This window comes from Lepisosteus oculatus, chromosome 1 (assembly GCF_040954835.1).
Source record: "Lepisosteus oculatus isolate fLepOcu1 chromosome 1, fLepOcu1.hap2, whole genome shotgun sequence".
Taxonomy (NCBI): domain Eukaryota; kingdom Metazoa; phylum Chordata; class Actinopteri; order Semionotiformes; family Lepisosteidae; genus Lepisosteus; species Lepisosteus oculatus.
The window spans coordinates 29,550,401-29,570,077 of NC_090696.1; the positions used below are offsets into that span (position 1 = coordinate 29,550,401).

Here is a 19,677-nt window from a genome sequence, read left to right on the forward strand (position 1 = left end):
AAATCATTTCATTGCTGTTGGCTTTACAGCAGAGTAGGATTTTGCTCTTATAATGGCTTGGGTGGAGAGGACAGTGAGCTATGAGCATCGCACGACAGATTTTAACTCAGAACTCTTCAGGGGAGCGAACACCCCAGAGACCATGAGGTCCTCCGGACAGCTCATCTCTCTGCTCTGACTCCGTGCTCTGTGTGTTTAAACTGTGCTCTGTGATGTGCTATTTTTAACAGTGTACTGCTTTGTGTGTGCTGTGTTTTTAAATCATATATTGTGTATATATATCATATGAGGGAGTAGCAGTCTGACAGAGCACCCACGCTCCTGGCGCTGCTACCTGGGCTGATCTACAGCAAACAGGGCTCAGTATTGCCGCCCAGTGGTCAGTCCCAGTCACTGATATGCACAGGGTTACAAGGAAATAGGGGGCACATTGTCATCTCAATTTTTACCCGTTGTAACGTGGATGCTGGGAATAATGACGTGGGACATAATTTCCGACTTATTCCGAACATGTTTATTGACTTTTCACGGAGAGCCAATTCACACTGTTTAATGTTATGTTTATCTCCACTGAGCTATGTTGTTTGTACAGAACAATGTATGCAATTCAAAGAGTTTATCTATACACTACTGCCCTCTAATGACACCAACATTAAATCCTATCTGATACACTACCCGAGGCTACAGTAAATAGCCTATGCGGTGCCCATAAAAATTATTATGAGGACTTAATGACATAAAGCCTGTGTTTTAATGCACAGTGCTTTGGACCAGGTGTATGTACTGTCATTTACCATTTACTAGCATTTACTGGAGCAGTCCGAGTACAGTGCTTTAGTGTGCAGCAGAAGTGCCTGGACCAGAACTCTTACTAAACTAATAACACCATAACTCTAGAAGTGTGTGTGATCAGGGGTAATAGGTGCTCACAGCTACAGCAGCCTTACCTGTCGAGGACGGTTAAACAGTTAAAGGCCTAGATCCGCCGCAATAAAAGTGAGCGCAATCATGTTTAAAAGCTCCCATGCTCCCGCCTTTATCAGTGCACCAATCTGAACCTGCCAAACCAAGACCGGCACAACAATGACAGCACTGCCGGGCTGTTGCAAGCTTCACGCCACTCGCTCACAGAACAGGGCAGTTGTAAAGACCGCCGCTCGGCTCTGCTGCACTCTAACCTGGAAGTGCAACTAGATAAGCTTGCAGGGTACAGCCCCAAACTATCAGGAATCAGGTGCTTCCTGACACAGGGCGACTGTCGCCATGGCTCTCAGCTACCTGGAACGCTGTCTTGTGTGGGGGCTGCGCGGCCTCGCCTGGCTCCTCTTCGCTGTATTCCGGCTGTTCGGACCGAGACGCCCACCCGGGTTGCCCCGCCTCGCGCCCGTCAGTAACCCTCTGCTGCTGCTGTCCGGGGTCCAGCTGGCGCGCAAGATCCGCCGCAGGGAGGTGCGTGACCGTGCCCGAGTGGGAATTCTGCCCGAAGCGGCAGTGCGAACGTGTTCCGGGTTTGTGTTTTCCTATTGCCGTTGCGTTCGCGAGCGTCTGTGCGCAAGGACAGGTCGTGTAGAGGAGCAGCAGAGCGGATTGTGAGAGGGTGAATGCTGTCGAAGTTCCCCTTTATTATTTACAGAATCGTTAGAAATTGCAAATTAAAATATGAGTAGAAAGATCATGGACTTTTGTAGTGTCCTAGAGTCGGGACGGCTCAACCTTGCGTTGGTTGTGGGTTCTTGTACCGGAGTGGCACTGCTGTCCTACTTTTGAGAGGTGCTTTACTCCGATTGTAAGGAACACGCTTTGTACAGTACAGTATATGGCACAAGTGTAAAAGCATTGCATAAAACTGTCAGCCAAACACTCCTCTTGCCACTAATAATAATTTAACCGTTTAACGAGTGGTGCCGAAACAGGCGGATCAAGGATCCTAGTATGTGTTCAGTAATCTTTGAAGCAGTGAGTCGCATCAAACAAGAAAGGAGAAAGGAACAAGTAATAGGTTTATTCCATGCTGAAAAGAGAAGAAAGAAAACACAACGTTTTGGCCGTGGAGCCTCCTTCAGGTATCCTTCTTCAGGAGCTCCTCACACCTCCACGGCCGAAACGTTGTGTTTTCTTTCTTCTCTTTTCAGCATGGAATAGACCTATTACTTGTTCCTTTGCAGCCTACGCATGCTGACACAGCTACCCACCTGAACTAAGAAAGGAGAAATATTCATAAAGGACATAGTACTGTATTTCCTTGTGGTTAGTCATTGTCTCTGTTGGTGTGTATCACTGTTGATGGTAATATCCAAGGCGAATTGTTTTTTGCATTACTCTTTTAGTTGTAAGGAATACCATTCATTTTATACAGTACATTTCATTACAGAATGTCAAAGCACTTTGCAATAAAACAGCAAAATACATTGAGTACATAAATTCACAATATACCACGATAGATTAATAATAATAATAGCTTACACTCATATAGCGTTCTTCTGGACACTCCACTCAAAGCACTTTACAGGTAAAGCGGTTTACCAGTGTGCAGCATCCACCTGGATGATGCGACAGCAGCCATAGTGCACCAGAACACTCACCCCACACCAGCTATCAGTGGGGAGGAGAGCAGACTAATGAAGCCAATTCATAGAGGGGGATTTTTAGGAGGCCATGATTGGTAAGGGCAAATGGGAAATTTGGCTAGGACGCCAGGGTTACACCCCTACTCTTTTCAAGAGACGCCCTGGGATTTTTGATGACCACAGAGAGTCAGGACCTCGGTTTTACATCTCATCCAAAGGACAGCACTTGTTTACAGTATAGTGTCCCCGTTACTGGGGCATTAGGACCCACATGGACCACAGGGTGAGCTCCCCCTGCTGGCACCACTAACACCTCTTCCAGCAGCAACCTTAGTTTTTCCCAGGAGGTCTCCCATCCAGGTACTGACCAGGCTCACACCTGCTTAGCTTCAGTGGGCTGCCAGTTGTGAGTCGCAGGGTGATATGGCTGCTGGTATAATTAAGCAAAACAAGTGTATAAAATTTTATACACTTTCATTTTAAGAGTGGATTCAAAATTTAAGAGTGGATTTAAAGTGGATTAAGAGCAGAACAAAATCTTCCAATGTCTCCCAAAGAATACCAGAGTCTCTCAGGGTTCAGTGCATTTGAACCTTGCATTGGACACTGAAAGAGGGCAGTGTTCACGGATTTTTCCTGAAATTCACAGGGAAGTACAAAGTACTGTGAAACTGTACAAGGAATCCCTGGAGTAATCTGATTAAGGCACAAAGTGAAGTCTGATGCCTTCAAGGATTTTTAAAATGCCAAATGTAGCAAAAAAGCAAATAAACAGCAGTATCCAGGGCAATTTACAATACTATTTGGCACATCATAAGTCCATATACTATGTAGTATAAACTGGCAATCCATAACTCCACATAGACTACAACAGAGGAATGTATAATTCCTTAAGTAGCATGTTCAACTAGAGATATATAAGTACATCATTATTGCAGTCGTGCATGTTGTTTTATCCTTGAGAACTGTTTCGGAACTGAAACATTTTTAACCTAAATTGCTTCACCCTTTCAAGCTCGTTAACTTGCTAGGAGGTAATTGATATGTAGATCTCATCCAGCAGTTATGTTAAATATAAGACATAGTGTCAGCTTAGACAATGTAGCTGGGTAGCTTTATCCATATTCCTGCAACCCTTTGTGTAAAGTACCAGGCACCTCTTATTCTCAGTTTTAAATGTTCTTCCCTGTAGTTTCTACTTGTGTTCTGAGGGTCATGATTCTGAACAAACAATTCCATTGACTTTGAGGATTTTGAATTTTTAAAACGGGTCCCTTGTAATCTTCTCTGTTCAAGACTGAAAGATTAACTGGTCAGTATAGGACATTCCTATAAGTTTAGATCTGGAGCTGGTTGCTCATTTCTGAACTGACCAATATCTCATGGCAGCAATATCATTTTCTTTAATGTGAAGTGGAGACATTTCATAGCAATGCCTTATGTTTCAATATCTACGATGTGGGAAAACAATAGAAAAAGGTAAATACTGTACCATCGGAAAGAAGTTAAAAGTAATGGGATCCTTATCTTATGAAAAAGACACAGCCATTGTGTAGTCCAGATAAAACATCCAGATACATTCTGTATCTTAAGGGAATGTCCTACACTGACAGATTGATGGAACTTAACCTTTTTAGACTTAAACAGTGAGGACTGCTCAGGGACCAGATACAAATTTTCCAAATCTTCAAAGGAGCTCACAAAGTCAACCTGGGGACTTTAATGAATGAACAGCAAAACTGAAACTGGACTGAAAACATCATGCCAGTGCATTCAATACTGAAAACAGGTGACACTTCTTTACCCAAAGGGTTGTGGGAGTGTGGAATAAGATAAGATCACCTTTATTGGCCATATACAATTTCTTGCATTAGGAATTTGTCTTTTCCCATACCCCAACTTGCTCTCTCTGAGATACACAGACAGGGTCAGAGTGAAGGGCCAGCCATTTATACAGCACCCCCTGAGCATTTGGAGATAAGGGCCTTGATCAGGGGCCAAACAGAGTAGGATTTGTCTGCCAGCTGCAGGATTTGAACCGGCAACCTTCCGGCCACATGGGCAGAGCCTTAGCTACAGTGCCACCACTCTGCCTTTGTTGTGAAAGCTGATACCTTGGCTTCCTTCAAAATGGAGTCGGATGAGATCCTCATTGTCAATTAGCTAGTATCTACTAAATGAGCTAGATAGGTGAAATAGCCTCCTCTCATTTGTGACCTCATGTGCTTTCCTGCTTCTTCCCAAAAAAGCAAGGACATCTTAGATCATCATGGGTTAATCCTTCTAAATGCCTTTTCTGTGCAGCACTGTGTGACTGGAATGTTGCTGTTTCAGGTGTCGTGTATGGAGGTGGTCCAGGCCTATATTGACAGAATACAGGAGGTGAATCCGCTGATCAATGCAATGGTCAAGGACAGGTGAGCATCTCCCTAGAGGACAACTGTCCCTGTCTGTATGGCACTGTCCCTGGGTACTCCCTCCTCTCTGTACCCCACTGTCCCGGGACACCTCTCCCTCCTCTCTGTACCCCACTGTCCCGGGACACCTCTCCATCCTCTCTGTACCTCACTGTCCCGGGACACCTCTCCATCCTCTCTGTACCTCACTGTCCCGGGACACCTCTCCCACCTCTCCCTCCTCTTTACACCCCACTGTCCCGGGACACCTCTCCCTCCTCTCTGTACCTCACTGTCCTGGGACACCTCTCCCTCCTCTCTGTACCCCACTGTCCCGGGACACCTCTCCCACCTCTCCCTCCTCTCTACACCCCACTGTCCTGGGACACCTCTCCCACCTCTCTGTACCTCACTGTCCCGGGACACCTCTCCCTCAGTACTAGTGCTTTAATGATTAAGAAAGTGGACGTGGCGTTGGTTTTGTTATACAGTCTCTCACAGTGTGTGTGTGTTCCTTTGAACGGCTCTCGCAGCGCTCAGTGTAGTGCTCGGCCCTGTTCTGACGCACGCTGCGCTGTGCTGTCTGCGTCAGGTTCCCCGCAGCCCTGCAGGAGGCGGCCCAGGTGGACCGGCTGGTGCGGGAGGAGAGCGGGGACGAGGACAGCCTGCAGGACCGGCTCCCTCTGCTGGGCGTGCCCCTCTCGGTGAAGGAGGCTTTCGCTCTGCAGGGTACTGGCTGCTTGGCTCTCTGTTATTGGTGCCCGCCTGGATAAGCTTTCTCTGGGTCTCTCATACTCATATTCTGTCTTTTTTTACGGTCTCCTTATTGCCCCTGTACGTTGTCTGTCTGTATTAGTGTCTCTTTCTCCACACTCTCTACACTACTGGTATCTGTTGGTACTGTGTCTCAGTGGCTGTAGAGTGTATTAAGCATCTCTCTCTGCCCTGTACCATCTTTCTCTCACATTCAGTGATCTTTATTGGCTTGACCAGTGATGGACAGTGTTACACTCTCTCTCTAGGAATGCCACAGACCTCGGGCCTGCTGTCTCGTAGAGGGCTAATCACACGATGTGATGCCTCGGCTGTGGCTCTGTTGAAGAGGGCAGGAGCCATACCGTTAGGAGTTACCAACACCAGTGAGGTCTGCATGTGGCTGGAGTCCAGCAACTGGCTGTATGGTACCACCAACAACCCCTACAGCACCGATCGTATTGTGGGAGGGAGCTCTGGTCAGCACTTTTCACTGTACCTGAACACTGCACACTGTCCAACCACAGCGCACACTGTCACTGAACACTGCACACTGTCCCTGTACAGCACGCACTGTACCCGAACCCGGCACACTGTCCCCTTACGGCACACACTGTACCAGAACACTGCACATTTTCACTATGTAGCACACTGTACCTGAACATTGCACACTTTCACTATACAACCTAGGAAAGTTTATAAATGAGTGGAGGCCATTCTGCCTATATAGCCCTTTTGGTAGTTAGTGGTTGATCTGAGGATCTTGTCCGGCTGAGTCTTAAAACAAGCCAGGGTATAAGGTTTGAGCAATGTGGCTGGGTAGCTTGTTCCATTCTTCCACAATCATTTTTGGTAAAGAAGTGTCTCGGCTGTAAATGCACTTCAGCTGCATAATATATGCAGTATACACAGTGTTCCTATACACAAGTTTCATACACAGCTCAGTGACTCTGTGTAAGATATGAGTGAGATAAGAAGTATGAGCCTGTGAGTGAAGTTGATTGAATCCTGAGCTCTCCTCTGTCTAGAGTACTAGTTGGTCATTCAGGTCCAAACACGACAGTAACTTCTCCTTCCAATTAGCAAAAGTATGGACATTTGTTAAGATAATTAATAAAGATAAATTAATAAGATAAACAATAGATAAGATCAAAAAGTGATTGATTTCATAAGGAATGTCCCCTGTATAACACTGTAAGCACAATGCACTGCCTGTACAACACACTGTATACTCAAAACAATCTCTCTATGCAATAACTGTATTAACAATATCTGTTCCTACTGTATATACTGTATGGTATACATAGTCATCTGTCACTATCAACACAGTGTACATACAATATACTGTCTGCAATCAGACAGAGCTGTAGTATTACTTTCCTTGTGTTCAGAAAGGGACAGTATTAACACTACAGTGTAGTACTGATTGCTCCTCTCTTTCTCCCTGTCTGCAGGTGGAGAGGGTTGTATCCTTGGCAGTGCTGGCTCAGTTATTGGGATTGGCTCCGATATTGGGGGAAGTATCCGTCTCCCGGCTTTCTTTAATGGCATCTTCGGACACAAGCCCACTCCAGGTCAGACATATACCTTCTTTCACCTCCCACATGTTACCTGTGCTTTACATTCACCCTGGGAGTGGCACTGGAACACAAGAAGAGTGTAAGACTCCCACAACCCTTTGTGTAAAGATGTCCCGTCTGTTCTTGGTTTTAAATGCGCTTTCCTCTTCCTTGCAAGTTCCTGGTTTGTGTTGCACTGCGGAGTCTTAACAAGCCTGCTTGGGAATTTGAATTCTTGCACTATACTTTGTTTAAGACTATAGATGTTCGGTTCTCTCAGCCTGTCAGTGAGGGACAAGGGAGCCCAACATCAGTCTTTAGGAGCTGCTGTCCAGCAGGTTGTATACTGTAGATCTCTTCACGCCGTCGGCTTTATAAGAACAAAGAAAGCCTCTGGCTTGTCCAGTTAACCACACAGAGTTCAGTTACTGAATGTAATTAAGGGCACAAGAGAAGACAGCCAGAAACCTTATGCCCCCCCCAGGACTGAAATTGTGCACCCTGGTGTATTAAATTCCTGTAACCCAGAGAACACATCCACCTGCCCCTGCTGAGAAGTGGTCATCTTAGGGCCTGATATGCCTATAATAATCCAAGTACACAAGTCCTTCAATTAACGTTTCAGAACTGGAGTCAGAAGTCAGTCTCTTCAAGACCTCTTTAAAAGATTTCAGAACAGCAGGCACAATAAAGTCCATTCAGTCCACGTTCCCAAGATCAGTGCAGCATAGTGCAGTGGAACAAACCATCCACCTCCTCAGGGCTCTGCAAGAGATCTCACTATCTGGCCTGGGAGTTTGCCTGTTATTTCAGAAGGTTCTTCCTTTTGTTAACACCTGCAGCCTGCTAAAGGTACATTGCTCCTTGACGCACATTAGTCAAAAGACAAAAAAATGTGCAAAGAACATCCCTTCTCCCTGGCAAATGTTTAAGAAATATTTTTGGTATTTTTATAATACCCTAAAAGCAGTTGTATGTAAAGAGACCAACTACCTTCCAGACCACTAGAGGGCACTATGGAACCTTCTTTGCTGCCTTCTACTGTATGCCTGGCTCTGGGCCTGACTGTCTTTAGCTTTCATAGTCTAGGAGATGTAAGATATCTGTAGCTTCCATATAGCCAACCAGACAATTAGTATTATTAAGAAGTCCATTTTGTTTTCTTTTCCTGGTCTGATGATGTGATGTCCAGTGCGATTTCTTGGCAACAGAGAAATGCACAGTTTTTATTTCTTTTTAAGCAAGCTAGCTTGATTGAGCCTGTTAGTATAATGGATAAAAGACAGGCTTCGGAGTGTAGAATTTTCTGTTTCTCTTTTGTACTACCTCCTCACAAAGCAGGTCGAATATATAGATAATGCATCAGCATAAACACCAGTCTTTTTCATCAGTATCCTCTTCAGTCTCAGTGTTTCCCATTTTTCAGTTTTTTTTTATTTAAAAAGCCGACATTTCAGTCAGTCCAATTTTTTATGCATTATACAGTAATTACATAAATTGTATTTAGTTTCAATTTAAAATGGTTTATATTAAAACACCACAATGATCTAAAATGAGGTTTTTATTTTTGACTTTGCCTTGAAGCACAGATGTAATATATACTGTACCTTGGAAGGCAATACTGTATTTGTATTTTTTCTTGTATTACCCTCGCAACTGACTACCCCGTGTGTCCGAGAACGCTGTCCATCCAAGCCCAGTCTTACTGCTGCAGAGGCTGAGGTAGCTGTCACATGTTGGTCGTAAAACCTTTATTCAAATCAGGTGACATGCCCAGAGGAATATCATCCTCAATGAGGTCACACAGGGGTCTATCTGTGCCTCTCCCGTCTCTCTGTCTGTTCGAGACACCCTCTTCTGGAAAATGAAGAGAAACCAGGGTGTTTCTGCACTACAGTAACATTACCTCAGGGCACTCAACATTTCTCATGGCTCTGTAACCAGAGATGGGACAGGTAAAAAGGTTACAACTGTCTTAGAAATGGCTGTCAAGTGTGTTGCTACCAAGAGATGTCGGCATCACACGTAGTGCCACTACTGCTGCTGTCCAAACTCCTTCAGTTAATGCCATTCCACTTCCTGTGGATGACATTGCTCTATCTCTTCTAATACAGTTGACAGTGCAGTCTCGGTTATGTAATGTGTAAAAGTCTCTGTTATACAGTGTGTATCAATGCAGCCTCTCTCTTTCATACAGTGTGTAACAGTGTCTCTCCGTGTTATACAGAGTATATCAACAGTGTCTGTTTGTGTTCTACAGCGAGTAATGTTATCTCTCTGTGTTATTCAGAGTGCATCAGTGCAGCCTCTCTCTGTGTTATGCAGCGTGTAATGGCGTCTTATCTTGTTCTGTGTGTATCAGTGCAGCCACTGTCTGTGTTATACGGTGTGTAACAGTGGGGCCTCTCTCTGTGCTGTTAGGTATTGTACCCAATGAGGGTCAGTTCCCTTGTGCCTCTGGTCTGCAGAATAACTTCCTATGCACAGGTCCCATGTGCCGCTATGCTGAGGACCTGCTACTCATGCTGCGGGTTATGGCTGGGCCCAACGCGCAGAGGTAAAGAGCACTTTGTCCTGCAAGGCACACTCATTGCACATGGCACTGCACCCCAACACTGCACACAGCACCCCACACACCTCACTGCACCACAGCTCTTCACACTGCACCCCAACACTGTAAGCTGCACTCCTCACACCTCACTGCACCCATACTCTTCACACAGCACCCCAGACACTTCACTGCACTCTGCACTGAGGCCAGGAGGTGTGTGACCAAGGTGATGTTAATACTAAGATATTTCAACCTTTTTTACATTAATTGTGATGTAGAATGTACTGTAGAAGCTGAAATCAACATGTTTACAGTGGTTAATAAGAACATAAGAAAGATTACAAATGAGAGAAGGCTACAGTATTCCACTCATCTGGCCAATTTTTCATCTTAGGTGTTGATTGATCCAATGATCTCACCCAGCTTTTTCCTGGAAGAATCCAGTGTATCTACTTCAACAGCATGGCTGGGAAGCTCGTTCCAGACTTCCACAACTCTTTGGTTAAAGAAACACCTCCTCTTCTCAGTTTGAAATGCCCTTCCCTGCAATTTCCACTTGTGCATGATTCCTTCTGGATCCAGCTGTTAAGGCATTTGTGTGTTTGGTCATGTGTTCTGTACTCTGCAGGTTAGACCTGTCCTCAGACGTTGACTTGAAGAAGCTTAGGTTCTTCTCGGTTCCTCATGATGGCGGCTCTATTTTTGTGTCCCCCATCGACATGCAATTAATTGAAGCACAGAAAAAGGTGAGGAGCAGGCTTGCCTGACTCTGGTATTAAGTCACTGTCTACTACGGTTTTTCTAAAACAGTATTCCTCTAAGTCTGGACCTCTGGACGCTCTGACACTGGCTCTCATTCTCTCCAGTCTCTCTGGGCCTCTGTGCTCTGACCCCAGTCTTTGCCAGTCATGAGGGAGCTCTGGTAGAAAAGGCTCCTGGAGTTTCAGGGCTGTGAAGTCAGAAAAAGCTCAAAGTGTTTTCCGTTTCCGTAGGTAGTGGAGCGACTTGAAGCTGACTTAGAAATCAAAGTTCAACGAGTGCAGATACCGCAGCTCAAGTACTCTTTCCAGATCTGGAGTGCCATGATGTCAGAACAGGACGAGGAAGGCAGGGTCAGTCTATCAGGACGTATCTGTGTGGGGCGGGGTCAGTGTGGGTGGGTGTGTGTGTGTGTGTTGGGGGGGGGGGGGGTCAGTGTGGGTGGGTGTGTGTGTGTGGGAGGGGGTTCAATGTGGGGGGCGGGGTCATTGTGGGCAGTGTGTGTGTGGAGGGGCGTTTGTGTGTGGGGGGCTTCAGTGTGGGTGAGTGTGTGGCGGGGTCAGTGTGGGTGTGTCGAGGGGTGTGTGTGGATGTGTCGAGGGCTGTGTGTGGGGGGCAGGGTCAGTGTGGGTGTGTCGAGGGGTGTGTGTGGGGCGGGAGGTCAGTGTGGGTGGGCGTGTTCAGGGCTGTGTTATCTGTGCTGTGACCTTGGGTCCCTCTGCCCTCAGTGCCCGAAGTCTTTCACAGAGCTGCTGGGGGATCATGGGAAGCCAGTATGGCCATTCTGGGAGCTGGTCAAGTGGACCGTGCGCCAGTCGTCACACACCCTCGCAGCCATCGGTAATCACACTTTTACTACCAGTGCCAGCCAATGGCAATAATAAAGAGAATATTCTGCAATAACAGAGATTCTAATTCTGTCAAGTATCCGGTTTTATGCTGATAATTATCTTTATTGAATGTCTTTGACATTACTAATCTGCTGAAGTGTGGCAATCAATACTAATAATATTGCTTCAATACTGTTAATAACACTGAGGGCGATCGGATATAATCCTTTTCACTGGTTCTTGGACATTAGCCTTCACTGGATTCCTGAACTCAGAGGAACCACACAGGTTTATTCCTGTGATATTAGACTTCCTAAGCTTTTCTTTGGGGAGTTATGTCAGGGTTTAAGGTGTAAATTAACAAGTAGAGGTTAATTCCACTCTGAAAAGTATAATGAAATAACCTTTTCCCTATAGAGAAGTGATTTCTCCTTCTACTTTTCAGCATGGCGTTAACCTCAACTCATTCATATGAACTTACAGATGGTATTTTATTGTGACTCGTTTCATTTCTTTAGTGCTTGGTTGCATACAGGGGAGAATATTAGTCTTCCCTGTACAACAGAAGTGGTATTAATGGAGTCTCCTTCAAGGCCTCTGCTAGTGTCTTGTCTTCCACTGTTTCACTTCTAGTTCCTTCTCTTGACTGAGACACAGGAGGGCTCATAAAGATCCAGATCCTCCATTAAACGCCTTAGAGGTGTGCAGGCACTTGGCAACTGACATGTAGAACAGTCAAGTGCGGGATGATCTATACAGGAAGCAGACAAACATCACTTATCACACAGATGATTGAGCCACAGGAAACTGCCAATTAAAGGGATCTGGGTCTATTTAGTTTCTTCTACTGTATGTCTGTTTCTTTTTAAGCTTTGCATTACATTAGTAAGATCTTACTTTTATAGGCTTTGCTCACCATAAATGAGATATAAATGACAGGGAACACGAATTAATTGTCATATACAGGCAGGATAATGAGTTAAATCTCTTCAGCCTAGAACAAAGGAAGTTGAAAGGAAGGAAGTTAATAAACTACCAAACAAGCAAGATGGGTCTTATGGCATTTCTAAATCTTTCTGAAAGGAAAAAGACTATGGTAACTGGCTGGTTGTAGCAGCTCAGGAATTGTCTGAACAGCCCACAGTTTTCTGTCCACAGGCTGATCATGTGTGTGGGATAAATGCTGTGGGAGGTGATACTAAAGACTAGCTTTGTAATGCTTCCATTTTGATTTTGTATCATGTTTCTTACTGAAAACATATCTGAATTATTCAGGCTGTAATTTTCTCCATATTTGCAATCATTGCATTTTGTGTTTTTAATGAAATGTATTAGACCATGATTTAGTACTTCTTTGGTATGTTGGTAAATTAATTGGCCAGCAAGGGTGCAATAGGCATTGATACATGTGTTCTCTGACTTTTCATCCATCTTGAAACAGCTGAGCAATTTGTCCAGATTTTTACAGCTGTGAGGATCCTTTTTACTCTTGGAAGATCATGGGTCCTCTTCTTTCTCAGTCGGTTTCAGTTCTGAAAGATCATTTTTCCCAGACATTATCTCGGTCTTTGTGCTCTCGTGCATCACCCTTCAGATCTTTCGTGATTTAAGTAACAGCCTTTTTGTGCTGACATCTCTCTTCCCTTCTCAGCTGGAATCCTGATATTGCTGAATCAGCACCTATGTATAAGCAGTCACCCACTGCCAGCTATGTGCTGAGGGTCACAGTTTGTATGTTCATTTCCTGATTTTAGTGATGCATGCAGAATAACACCCAAGGGAAAGTACTACTGCTGGGCGTTGTTTCTCGCACTAAGCATCGCATTTACTGCAGTTTACTGGTAAGATTGAAAATGACTGTATATACAGCCAAAAAAGCTATCTTTCCTCCTAAACTGAAATACAAAAATGACATTATCAACCTTCTTCAGACTGAAATTAACGCTCCCACCCCAGCCTGCTCTTCATTTATCATGCAAACTTATTTCTTGGTAAAAGCTGCAGCTAATGTTTATAGTAACATCCTGCCTATGATGTGTCAGAGTTTCTTCTCTTTCTGTCACGATCTTATTTGTATCAGTATCCCTTTCAAAACCCTGTTTTCAAGATTGAAAATGGAACAAGACTGCTGGAAAAATGGAAATTAGTATTCGTGGCAGGATACAATAGATGCTTCTACACACAGGGACTTATGGGGCTCTTGAGCCGACTCACAAGTCACACTGTGAAATACTTTAAAACATTGCTTAATAAAATTATTGGATTGGGTAAACATGCTAACTTAGCCAAATAATCAGACCAGTTAATTGACTGTCGAACATGGTCGAAACTCAAAAGGCAGGGTAATATTAACAGCAGCCATATCACCCTGCAACTCAACTGGCAACCCAACTGGCAACCCAGGTGTGAGCCTGGTCAGTACCTGGATAAGAGGCCTAGTGGGAAAAACTAAGGTTGCTGCTAGAAGAGGTGTTAGTGGGGCCAACAGGGGGCGCTCACCCTGCAGTCTGTGTGGGGCCTAATACCCCAGTATAGTGACAGAGACACTATACTATAAAAATGCGTCGTCCTTCGGATGAGACGTAAAACTAAAGTCCTGACTCTCTGTCTTCTTCTTCTTTTTTTTCACAGCCTTAGTCCCAGACTGTCCTGGGGTCAGCTGCTTAGGTTGCTCTTCTCCATTTGTCTCTGTCGAGCACATCTTCCTCACTCACTTCACATACCTCCATATCTTTTCTCACACAATCTATCCATTTCTTTCTAGGCCTGCCTCTTCCTCTGTTACCTTCCACCTCAAATTCTATTACCCTCTTTGTTACGTCCTCAACGTCCCTCCTCATGATATGTCCATACCACCGTTACCTCGCCTCTTGCATCTTCTCAACCACATCCACCACCCTACATCGTCTACGGATTTCTTCATTTCTGATCTTATCCTTCATTGAAATCTGCAGAATCCATCTCAACATCCTCATTTCAGTTCTTCTCATCAAGTTCTCTTCCCTCTTTCCAACTGCCAAGCATTCAGCTCCATATAGTAGTACAGGTCTAATCACAGTCTTGTACATTTTGCACTTTAACTTTCTGGGAATTTTCCTGTCACAGATTATTCCAGTTATTTCTCTCCACTTGTTCCATCCAGCTTTCACTCTTTGTTTTACTGCCTCCAGTGTTTCTCCTCCCTTTACCAGTTTTGATCCAAGGTATTTAAAGTCATCAACTTGTTTCAGTTTTCCTCCATTTGTCTCCTCAACATTGGTCATAGTATCTCCTCTTCTCTCCATTACCATTATTTCAGATTTTTCTGCATTCATTTTCAGTCCACCCTTTTCCAGACTCCTCTGCCATTTGAACACTTTCTCCTGTAGTTCTTCTTCTGAGTCTGCCATCAGTGCCACATCATCAGCAAAGATGAATCCTGACTCTCCTGACTCTCTGTGGTCATTAGAAATCCCAGGCTATTTCTCAAAAAGAGTAGGGGTGTAACCCTGGTGTCCTGGCCAAATTTCCCCCTGGCTTTTACCAATCATGGCCTCCTAATAATCCCCATCTATAAATGGGCTTCATTACTCTGCTCTCCTCCCCACTGATAGCTGATGTGTGGTGAGCGTTCTGGCGCACTATGGCTGCTGTCACATCATCCAGGTAGGGCTGCACATTGGTGGAGGGGAGTCCCCATTACCTGTAAAGCGCTTTGAGTGGAGTGTCCAGAAAAGAGCTATATAAGTGTAAGCAATTATTATTATTATTATTTATTATTTGTACTTCATTGTTCTGCTGAAATGCAGGATCTGTGGCTGTTTAGGACCAGAGCTGTAAGGCACTCTGTTAGAAAATGACAGGAAGGCCGTGATGAACTCACAGCAGCTACTCTGAGGAATATAATAATGCTGATGGATCAATAACCATTCTGGACTCTCCCTGACTGTCTGTCTGTAGGACTGGCGATATTGGAGAGGTTTCAGAGTGCACAGCCCAGCCAGTTTGTGCTACAGAAGAAAAAGGAGCTAGAGACACAGCTGGAGAAGATGCTGGGGTCAGATGGAGTGCTACTGTACCCCACATACCCCCATATCGCCCCAAAACACCACCACCCTCTCTTCACTCCCTTCAACTTTGCGTACACAGGTAACTGCTTGCCATAACTTTGTCTTATTACCTGCAGTCAAGATGACTGCAGCTGTACTCGATCATGCTCAGGCTCTTAACATTGTACTCTTACATGAAATGGCTTTCAAATTAGACTTATTACACCTGTACCAGGGGGAGCTGTACCAGGAGGGAGCCTGACAACTAAAGCTGCTATCCAGTCGCACTGGGAATGGTCTGTAGGAGCCTAAGTGTATGAAGTTAATGTGAATCTTTAACTACGAACCGAGAATGAACAAATGTACATCGATGTTACTCTTTCTAGCCTAATACCCAGGAATATACATGAGTTTTTAGTCAATTGGAGTTTTAGATTTGAAGACCAAGACAGACTGACAAGCAGAGATACACCGAAAGCATGATGTGGAGTTGAGGCTCATTCAAGATCAAGCATATCTCTAGGTTTAACTGTGTGTCTGAGATGCTCCGCAGACTGCTCGGATATGATGCTCAAGTTTCAGGTTAGGATCAAAGAAAACTCCCATGTTTCTGATAACAAGCTTAAAAAACCCCCGTAATGAACTGAAATTGGCTCCCGATGTGTCTGTGTGGGAAGATGCTGGGTACTGAATGCCATCATCTCTTTCATCTGAATAACAGTCAAACGAATTTTTAAAAGATTTGTGTTTCCATCTGTGCAAGACGAGCTGTTTGCCTAGGCAGAAAAACCCAAAAGATAAATTCATCTGGACAAAGTCAGTGTAAAAAAACAATTGTGTTGAAAGGTAATATCCCTCAGAGGTAGAAGTGGGGCTTAAATAATATCTGAAGGCTGAGCCCCAAGGTACACCAAGGTACACTGCAGCTTATAGTTTTAGTGGTCACGTGAGTGTAAAATGTCCTCACTTAGGATAAGGCTTCAAGAATAAGGACAGTCCCAGACAGACCAATGTCTGACAGACCAAAACCCAAGCTAACACTGTGATCTACAAACCAAGGGCTGCAGAGAGATCAAATGAAATGAAGGAGTTGGGCCCCTCCTAGATCTGGCCAGAAAGAGTTTTAAGTGAAGCCTCCTTATTTTCAGAACTTTGTCCTGAGCAAGAATCTGTCCGAGTTGTTTCATACAAATTAAAAGGTTGCAGGTAATTAATGATGAAAGGAATTGCGATCCACTGCTGAACAGCAGATGAAGATTATAAAAATGGGAAGGTAATGTACTGAACGCTCAGGGTCCTTTTTAGCAGAGTAACGGCAGCACGTACCTTTAGTGAACTGAACAGTGAAAGGAGCCTTGTTCACCGCTAAACGACAGGACCTAAAGCATTAAAACTGAAGCAGACGCACACCAGACCAGGGGTGCAGGGACTGGGCAGGTTATGTGGAGAGGGGCCGCTTCTGAACTTAAACTTGAACTTTGAACTTGAACTTTATTGCCATATGTAACCGGTACTGGTACCGGAATTCTTACTTACAGAAAGTCTCTCAATTGTAAAACAAGTGTAAAAAACAAAAAAGTGCAAACAGTGCATCAAGACAATGTACAAACAAACAATAGACAATGTGCAAGTAAACATGTAGACAGTTTGAATGTAAACAATACAGACGTGTAAACAATGACTGGGTATGTGCAATAGATAAGAAATCATAAAGAGGATGATTTCTGTGTGCAAACATATAAATTGAAGGTACCAAAGGAAAAAGTAAAGGTTATTCCATGCTTTAAAGAGAAGAAATGAAACGCAACGTTTCGGCTGTGGAGCCTTCTTTGGGTGTGTGAAGAAGGCTGCACAGCCGAAACGTTGTGTTTCCTTTCTTGCCTTTTCAGCAGGGAATAAACCTATTAGTTGTTCCTTTGCAGCCTCCGCATGCTGACGTGGCTACCTACTTGAAGTAAATTGAAGGTACCCCTTACTGCCCACCCGGAGACTCCGTGAAAGAGTGAGCCGCTTCCCTGCACATCCGTTGAAGCGGCCCTTTGCTGTTGGCAGTGATGATTTTCTGTCAAACATGCATTGCAATTGTCGCCACAGTGCAGCAATGCAGTGAAGAAGCTGGTCTGTCAGTGTTTATTAATAAGATCAGAGCTTTGAAATGAAAAGGATGAATGGGGTTTAATATAGGGAATGCTGCAGCATGAACACTCACCAGCACTGACACAGGATTATTTCAACTTTGAGAGTAATTATTTCATTTTGCAGTGCTTCTGTCACTGATCATGGATACAGACCCCGTGTCTAAGGCTGGGAAGTTTGACAAATCCTTTGGCTGAATTAAACAATCACTGTGATGACCTGGATCTGTGTGCATAGATTGAATTGTGACTGCAGTTGAATTTTCATTTGAGCATGTGTTTGTCCTGCAGGGATCTTCAACATCCTGGGGCTCCCAGTGACACAGTGCCCAGTGGGCCTGAGCCGCGAAGGGCTGCCACTTGGCCTGCAGGTCATTGCCAACAAGCACTGTGACCGCTTGACCATCGCCACTGCAGTGCACCTGGAGAAGGCCACCGGGGGCTGGAGGGACCCTGGCGCTGTATGAACACTGCTTTTCATTAGAACTAACTGTGTGTCTGTCTGTCTGCACTCTCACAAGGACTGTCTTCTGCCTCCAGTATACTGTCTGTCTGCTGTACAATCACTAACTGTCTGCACTACTTTCTCAAGGACTGTCTGTCTGCAGTTCACTTATTAGTTATCAGTTAGCGCTCACCCTGCGGTCCATGTGGGCCTAATGCCCCAGTATAGCGACGGGGACACAATACTGTAAACAGGCACCGTCCTTCGGATGAGACGTAAAACCGAGGTCCTGACTCTCTGTGGTCATTAAAAATCCAGGGCGTTTCTTGAAAAGAGTAGGGGTGTAACCCCGGTGTCCTGGCCAAATTTCCCATTGGCCCTCACCAATCATGGCCTCCTAATAATCCCCGTCTATGAATTGGCTTCATTACTCTGCTCTCCTCCCCACTGATAGCTGATGTGTGGTGAGTGTTCTGGCGCACTATGGCTGCCGTCGCATCATCCAGGTGGGGCTGCACATTGGTGGTGGTGGAGGGGAGACCCCATTACCTGTAAAGCGTTTTGAGTGGAATGTCCAGAAAAGCGCTATATAAGTGTAAGCTATTATTATTATTATTATTATTATTATTATTATTATTATTATTATTAGGACTGTCTGCACTCTCACGAGGACTGTCTTCTGCCTCCAGTATACTCACGGGGACTGTCTGTCTGCTGTACAATCACTAACTGCCTGCACTACTTTCTCAAGGACTGCCTGTCTGCACTCTCACAAGGACTGCCTGTCTGCACTCTCACGAGGACTGCCTGTCAGTAGTACTCTCATGAGAATTGTCTGTATGTCAGTCTGTCTGCACTACTCTCACGAGTACTGTCTTCTGTCTCCAGTTTACTCACGGTGAATGTCTGTCTGCACTGTTCTCTCAAGGACTGTCTGTCTGCTGTTCACTTATTAGCACTGTCTGCACTGCTGTCACTATGACTATCTTTCTGTCAGCAGTAGTCTCAGGAGGACTGTCTGGTGGCTTGTCTGCACTACTCTCACAGGGTTTGTCTGTCTGCACTACTCTAACGAGGTCTGTCTGCATGTCTGCAGTACTTTGTGACTGTGTCACCTTATTGTGTTTTTGTCTACTTTCAGTCATGGAATGAATTTTGCTTTTCAGAGATCCATTAATGTACTTTTGTAAGGTACTCCTTAGAAGTTCAACAAAAAATGGCCAATAGAATTGTACAAATATAATAAGAGTGATTAATAAAGATCTCAATATGGCTAATAAACAATGCTCTCTTCAGTTCATTTTGATGTTCTAACATTCAATCAAAAGTATTATATTTACAAAAAAATGAAAAGCAGACTGTAGTGTCTACAAACAGACTGAGACATCAGAGGCAATGAGATGTTCAGTTAGACACTACAGTCGCAGGAATGGACACCCAGCTGGCTTTTCAGTCATTTAACCGTGCCTTTAACCTTGATAACTGTCTGCATCACTTAAAATTTTAAACTGGGTAGAGATTTCAAATTACTTTAATTTACTATTGTGTTAGGATCTCAAAATCCCAATTTTACAACATCTAATTTTACACATTTTCCAGTGCAATAAAACCTAAATCCAGTGGGATGCTGAAGACAGGGTTTGGGATGCCCTTA

General features: G+C 44.5%; 1 protein-coding gene across 1 annotated transcript; it reads left to right on the top strand.

Annotated features, from left to right (window-relative positions):
* Window positions 1-1,097: 1,097 nt before the first annotated feature.
* Window positions 1,098-19,307, top strand: faah2b (fatty acid amide hydrolase 2b). Its single transcript, XM_015344734.2, has 11 exons — window positions 1,098-1,449; window positions 4,902-4,984; window positions 5,556-5,692; window positions 5,986-6,195; window positions 7,171-7,290; window positions 9,697-9,832; window positions 10,455-10,572; window positions 10,819-10,938; window positions 11,314-11,425; window positions 15,355-15,543; window positions 17,870-19,307. The coding sequence occupies exons 1-11, from the start codon at window positions 1,264-1,266 to the stop codon at window positions 18,043-18,045; spliced, it is 1,587 nt and encodes a 528-aa protein (XP_015200220.1). The 5' UTR covers window positions 1,098-1,263; the 3' UTR covers window positions 18,046-19,307.
* The last annotated feature ends 370 nt before the right edge of the window (window positions 19,308-19,677 follow it).

Coding starts and splice junctions, on each gene's coding strand:
- faah2b (XM_015344734.2), top strand. CDS start 1,264: ATGGCTCTCAGCTACCTGGAACGCTGTCTTGTGTGGGGGCTGCGCGGC. Junction 10,573..10,818: donor TAATTGAAGCACAGAAAAAG/GTGAGGAGCAGG, acceptor CCGTTTCCGTAG/GTAGTGGAGCGACTTGAAGC. Junction 11,426..15,354: donor ACACACCCTCGCAGCCATCG/GTAATCACACTT, acceptor GTCTGTCTGTAG/GACTGGCGATATTGGAGAGG.